General features: G+C 35.3%; 1 protein-coding gene across 1 annotated transcript; it reads right to left on the bottom strand.

The window, feature by feature from the left end:
* Positions 1-1015: 1015 nt before the first annotated feature.
* On the bottom strand, positions 1016-4050 carry LOC145160799 (protein EMSY-LIKE 3-like). The gene is made up of 11 exons (XM_079080129.1): positions 3785-4050; positions 3605-3683; positions 2808-3013; positions 2612-2721; positions 2444-2534; positions 2215-2361; positions 2086-2154; positions 1746-1997; positions 1596-1664; positions 1448-1511; positions 1016-1326 (listed from the first exon to the last, which is right to left on the bottom strand). The coding sequence occupies exons 2-11, from the start codon at positions 3630-3632 to the stop codon at positions 1301-1303; spliced, it is 1062 nt and encodes a 353-aa protein (XP_078936255.1). The 5' UTR covers positions 3633-3683; positions 3785-4050; the 3' UTR covers positions 1016-1300.
* Positions 4051-6314: the final 2264 nt, after the last annotated feature.

The raw sequence follows: 6314 nt of genomic DNA, 5'->3' as shown, positions 1-6314 counted from the left end.
TAATGATGTGATCGAGGTAGAGAGAGGTGAAAGAATCAGGAGGTGGGTGTTAAATAAACGATAAGGGTATTTAGTTTGGGAGTTTATTTCATTTTTTTGATCATTTATAAAACCGGACCTTGTAGTTTAGAAAAATGATCAAATAACGAAAAGACAAATAAGGGGTATATTGGTCTTTTAACTCTAGCTTGAAGGGTAATATACAATGGAGTTACCCTCATTAACCACTCATACATTTTTTTGAAACCACGTGGATAAGCCATGTCAAAAATAAGAAGTTAGACTAAAAGTGAAGATTGCGGCAAACTACAAAGACCAAAACTGTAATTTAATCAAATGAATTTGATTTTTTTTCTTTCAAATTTATGTATTTTTTTACCAATAGTGTAGATTGCTAATTTAAACATGATATTTTTTTTTTATAAAAATGTTTATCAGTTTATATATTAATAAAATGTAGTTTAAATTTTGGTTGAGTTAGTCTTACAAAAATTGTTTGAGCTTTCTAATGTGATACCAAAACGTGAAAAAATAATAAGTTTATACAAACAAATCTTTCATTATAGATGTATATATATAAATTTAAAACTAAATGGATATGATAAGTGTATATATTATCTTTATAAAAAATATGAGAAATTAAATATCCTTTTACTTTTTTCTTCTTACACACTTAAGAATGTAACACTTATCATATTTAATAAAATTAATAAATTTTTATTACATCATCTAAAAATAATAGGAAAATAAATAGAAAGAATAAGTAGGAGAATATTTAATTTTTAGTTTAAATAGTAACCAGCCCTATTTTAAATACATTTGTAATAACTTAAAGAATTAATGTTAGAACAACGCTAAAAAAAAATTCTAGAGAAAAATGTCATTATAAATATTAATGACAATAGATAGAAATCAAATATATTTCAAAGAAATTATCGAAATAGAAAGGCCATAGGTTATCCACTCTCATTAAGTTTGGGACCTATTATTTCTCATCCTTCAAATCCCCAAAAAATATTATTAACTCGCTTGAAAGATTATTGACCATTACTAATTCATTTTCTCTTCCAATAAAAAAAAAACACTAAATCCAGTACAACCCACCATGCATATAAGAAGATATATTAGATTACAAGGATCGATCTACTTTCTAGTGAACAACAAAAGAAGAACTAAATCTAGCAGTTACCACCACTCTACTTACAAATGTCAGATACGGAGATCAAATACTTCCATGCACAGTTACAGTTATGGCGTTTTCTTGACATGTTTCCTTGTAAGTTGCTTGCCTTTGCAGTTGTCAGAACTGATACCGCTGTTCCCTATCTGCTTAATCACATTACATCAAAAACATGAAACAAAACACCAAAAGTTTTTAATTCAAGACTACAGTTACATTTGTAAAATAAATAAAGAGTGTGTTTATATATCTGCAATAAGTTATTACCACTTTCAAAGTCTGAGATGCTTTCAAGCTTTGCAATGGCATCAACGAGGGCTTGTTCATGCTCCTAAAACAACCAACAATTTAGTGTAATTAAAAGAAATAAATCCTGTGTGCACAAATAAAATTAAAAAAAAAAAAGCATCCTTACTTTAAGCAACTTTCTGGCATTTTCAATATCCATCGGATCAGCATTGCTTGAGCTAAAAACCCTGTCAACCTGTTAAAAAGTTAGTGGATATGAGTTTTTAGAAGATTTGAGAAGGGGGGGGGGGGGGGGGGGGGGGGTTATAGGGTATACCTCTTTAACAAGGGTATCAGTGTGAAGTATTTGAATATCACTCAAAGCCTTCTTTGCAATGCCATTTTGTGATGGAGGTAACTCTTTCTTGGATTGACCTTTCATGATTCCATTCCGTCTTTCAGGACCATCAGTCATTCCATTTCCACCACGTGCCATGGACTTCTTCCTCCCGTGACCCAATCTGCTTCCGCCACCTGTACGAGAAATCCCAACATCTTCTTGTTTCCAGCTAATATCATTCGCAGATATCTACCAATGGAAGAAGTCAGGAATTCATTGTTTTAGTGAAAATCAAAATCACTATTAACATCCCATGAAGATGGAACTCAATCCTTACCTCTCTAAGATTAACCCATTCCCAAGCTTCATTTGGTGTACCCGCATCATACACCAGAGCATGATTCCCCTGTATGTAAATAATTAAAATTAATCTCATACATTCACTAGTAGATAAAATAATTCATACCTCAATGGGATTGAAGTCACTTATAACAGCCTCATAGAAGCTATTGTCTTCAGGCCAACGTGTCCAGACTTTCCTCCCAATCAGAGGATCAGAGCTATTTTCAAGACCCTGTTGTGTAGGAGCTTCACCCCTGCCATTGAAACCATACTGCATAAAAAATATGGTTTTGTTAAAGCAAATAAGTTATTGGTTTGCTTTAAAAGTCAAAAGTTAAAACTCATCAACTTACTGATAAAGATGGTTTCTGTTTCTTATACGATGCAGAAGCAGTAGGGCAATTGGGCATTCCAGGTTGAAGCACATTCACTTTCCTCCATTCCCTGTAGATGACAAAAAGTAATCCAATTTATGAAACTAAATGAAGTTATTTATTAATACATTATGAGTAAATAAATACCTTATCCTCCCAATCAAATCATCAGAGTTAACTCTAGACAGAAGCTTTCTGTGTTCATCATCTGTCACTCTCAATTCTTTCCTGAGTTCTGTTATTAAACTTTCCATCTCCTATAGAATGATACAATATAAAAGCCTTAAAGTCAGCAAAAAGAAATATGAATATGTGAAGGAAAGTAATCACAAGGCTTGCTTACCCATGAAATAGCATCAGACTGAGCTTTAAAGGCACGAAGGACTGAACAATATGCTTCTTGCTCTATCTGGTGGATCTGTACTTCCATGTCGTTTTGCATTTGGAGGAATGGAGTGCTATTAACAATTGCAGTTCTTGTGTTCTCAATAACTGGCCTCTGAGTTCTGAATTTGTTCTGATGTGAAGGAGGGAGGTTATCATCTGTTCCTGCAGTTATGATAAAAAGAACTTTATCTTTTATAAAGATTGTGATTCAAAGGAGAAGTAATAAAAGCTAATTTGCCAAAATCAAACCAAAGTGTATCATTTCCCAGAAACTATAAAGGTAATTTGAGTCTGATCGTGTTGATGATTATAGTAGCTCATCTATGATGACTAACATGGTGCTAGTTACTTTACATCTCATGATCCCACAAGCCTTTAAACTATCCAAGAAACCCCTCATGAGAAAAGACCAAATGAAACGCTTTTCAAGCCCTAGGGTTTTCTAACACATGTAGAACAAGTGTGAGATACCAAGAAAGAAATATGTCCATCTTTGAAAATAAAATTAACTCAACAAGTCTAAACTTCCATACTTCTAAATCGCGAATGCGAATCATACTTTGCGATTCGAGACTTTACACAGATAAATCACAAGATATACCAATTTAAGGGGAAATGTTTATCAGGTCATCGCATAACATTTTAAAAGGAGGAAACGGATTTTGCTCTTAGATGAAAATGTATATAATAGCATAATTTGGCGTATGCTTGTATGTGTAATGTACATGAACGATCTACAGAAATAGGACTCACCGCTGCTATCTGAACGCTCGAAGTCCATGGTAGACCGAAAATCTCATGAAGTAATTGGCGCACAGAAGATGACACGATTCTATGAATCGTACCATAAGAAGACACATAAACAGTAAGTGGGCGTTACATAGGGTTGCTAAAACAAAACTCTGGAGTGTATGTTCAAGAAGTTTATCATACCTTTGGTCCGACGATGAAAATGACGAAATGAATGGTATGAAACTATGAATGGGAGAAGAAGAAAAAAAAAAGAGCGAGTATGGAGGATAACGATGGCAGGTACGGTGGATAGCAGTGTCAGTGACCGGCGGTTCTTCGGAGGAGAGAGACCCTTGGGACCTGCGACTACGAGAGTGAGAGGTGTGGGAAGAGGCGGAGGCAACCGAACGTTGTCGTTTTGCAATTGGGTGTGGGGGAGGAGGGGGTGCCTTTTGACCCTATAATTTTTAAGACGACTATTTATGGTTGCCGTTTTTCCGATGAGGCGACCTAATAATGCCGGTATAACGGGAGGAACACCGTTTCCGGTCCCCATTTTTTAGAGTTACGTTACTGCTCGTTATTGTAGCAACGGGAGGAAACGCTAAGGGGGTGTTTGGTCAGGGAAAAAATAAGCTGTTTATTGCTTAATCCCACCGTAATAAGCAAATTTAAGTGTTTGGATAAGAGTCTTTAAAAATCAGCTTATTGCGGTAGGAATAAGCCAAATAAGCTGATTTTAATAAGGAAGGAGTGGAATGCTTATTGCTTATTGCTTATTGCTTATTGATCATTTTACTTATATAAGCTGTTTTGTTTGTCAAACACTTAAATATTTATTGCTTATTGTTTATGCTCACCGCAATAAGCTAATCCAAACACATTTTAAACAAGTGCTTATTCCCACCACAATAAGCAAATAAGCTAAAAACTTTTTATCCAAACACCCCCTAAATTTTTCGGTAACGGTCAAAAAAAGATCCGTTGAAAAACAGTCGGAAAAAAACATTTTTTTTTCAATTTTTACTCACCATATATATACATTTTCACTTCATTATTTTACATATCTTCATTTCTCACTTCATTAATTACATACAACACAATATGGATCAAAACCCCAACACTTCTCCTCCAAACACAAACACATCACCTCCTCTCGGTTTTGCACAATATGAGGTGTACACAAACATCCTCAACTCCCAAAGCACAACACAACTTCCATTTTCCGGCAACTTTTTCAATCTCATCTCACCCCACCACATTTCCCTACAACAAAGGGAAAGCGTTCGCGGTGGAGCAATCGGAAGAAAAACCTTCAACATGGTGGATTGCGGAGGAAGAATAGGTATTGGTGGTGTCATGGTGCGGGACATCAAAAAACCCAACTCAGGGAAACGATATGAGAAAAGTCGTTTTTTGGGAAGTCGTGATCGGCAAATTTCGGACTATTTTGAAAAATGATGAAAACTATCGCAATCACAATATGTTGAGTAGCAAGTTGATTCAAATAAACAGGAAATGCACCAAGTTCAATTCCATCTACAACAAATTTTTCTCGCACAAGCAAAGTGGTGCGACCGATTCTGATGTTTTTAGATAGGCGAGAGACCAATATCATGTCGAGACGAGTCACATTTTCGAGCACGAAAAGATTTGGGAGTTTGTTAAGGAAACCCCAAAATGGAATAAAACAGACACATTTTCGAAACAACAATCCAAGAGGTCTCCCGGCTCGGGTTTGATCGACTTTTCGGACGCACACACGAACATCGACCTCAAGGCGGACACGGATGAGCTATCGGGCGACCTCAACGACATTGAAGAAATCTCCCTGCCTCAACAATCGATAGGGCGCGACAAAGCGAGGCGGGCTCAACGACATGCGGAGGAAAGCGAAAGTAGACTTCGAGAGCAAGCGGAAATGAAACAGAAATTTGACACATGCAACAAAATCACACTTAAAATATATGAGTTGCAACGTGCGCATTTGGAGTTCCTTCGTCAATAAGCCGATGAAGATCGCATGACGAAGGGTTTGGTAATTCTTCAAACTACCGAGGATAATATGCCACCGAGATGGGCGGGAGTACTCCGAAAAATGAATGTGAAGATCGAGCGGAAATATTTAGGCGAAGAATTGTGTATCGGTTTTATGTTTTTAAAATTATTAGGAATATCGTATGTTTTTTGTCAATGTTTTTTTTTCTTTCTTTGTAATGTCCTTTTTTTAAATGGTATGTTTAATTAAGTATTTAATTTAATTATGTTTTATTAATTTGTATGTTTTTTTTTAATATTATGACATAAATTAAAAAAATAAAACAAATTAGAAAAATAGAAATTAAAAACATTAAAAACAAATTTGTAGGTGTTATCTTATGTTATTTGGTGTTGCTCATTTTCACATTGGGTGTTATAACACCAAAAGTGTGACTAGGATGATGATGTGTACATTTTAGGTGTGATAATATGTAATAACATGTTGCACACGCCCAATAGCCTAAAATCCTCAGAAAAAAAACTACGGTTTCACAAATGGGGAAGTAAAAGTATTGTTTTGCAAACGACATTGTGCAATTATTGATTGTGGCCTCCAAGAATTAAATATGGATCTCCGGAGAAGTTGTGATGTTTGTTTTTTTCGAAGGGAAAACACCTGAAATTTGTGGATCACATCTGAACCCTCTACAGCTGAACAGGTAGACCAAACGGTTGAAGTCTATAATAAGAA

This window comes from Lactuca virosa, chromosome 2 (assembly GCF_052849685.1).
Source record: "Lactuca virosa cultivar CGN04683 chromosome 2, Lactuca_virosa_CGN04683_v6, whole genome shotgun sequence".
In the NCBI taxonomy this organism is placed as follows: Eukaryota; Viridiplantae; Streptophyta; class Magnoliopsida; order Asterales; family Asteraceae; genus Lactuca; species Lactuca virosa.
Note: the sequence above shows the minus strand (reverse complement) of the source record. Positions and strands in the feature narration are given on the sequence as shown.

Excerpts from the sequence above, each read along its gene's own strand:
- LOC145160799 (XM_079080129.1), bottom strand. The coding sequence starts at position 3,632 with ATGGACTTCGAGCGTTCAGATAGCAGCG. Across the intron at positions 2,362-2,443 it reads AACAGAAACCATCTTTATCA|TATGGTTTCAATGGCAGGGG; the intron begins GTAAGTTGATGA and ends TTTTTTATGCAG. Across the intron at positions 2,155-2,214 it reads GTGACTTCAATCCCATTGAG|GGGAATCATGCTCTGGTGTA; the intron begins GTATGAATTATT and ends ATTTACATACAG.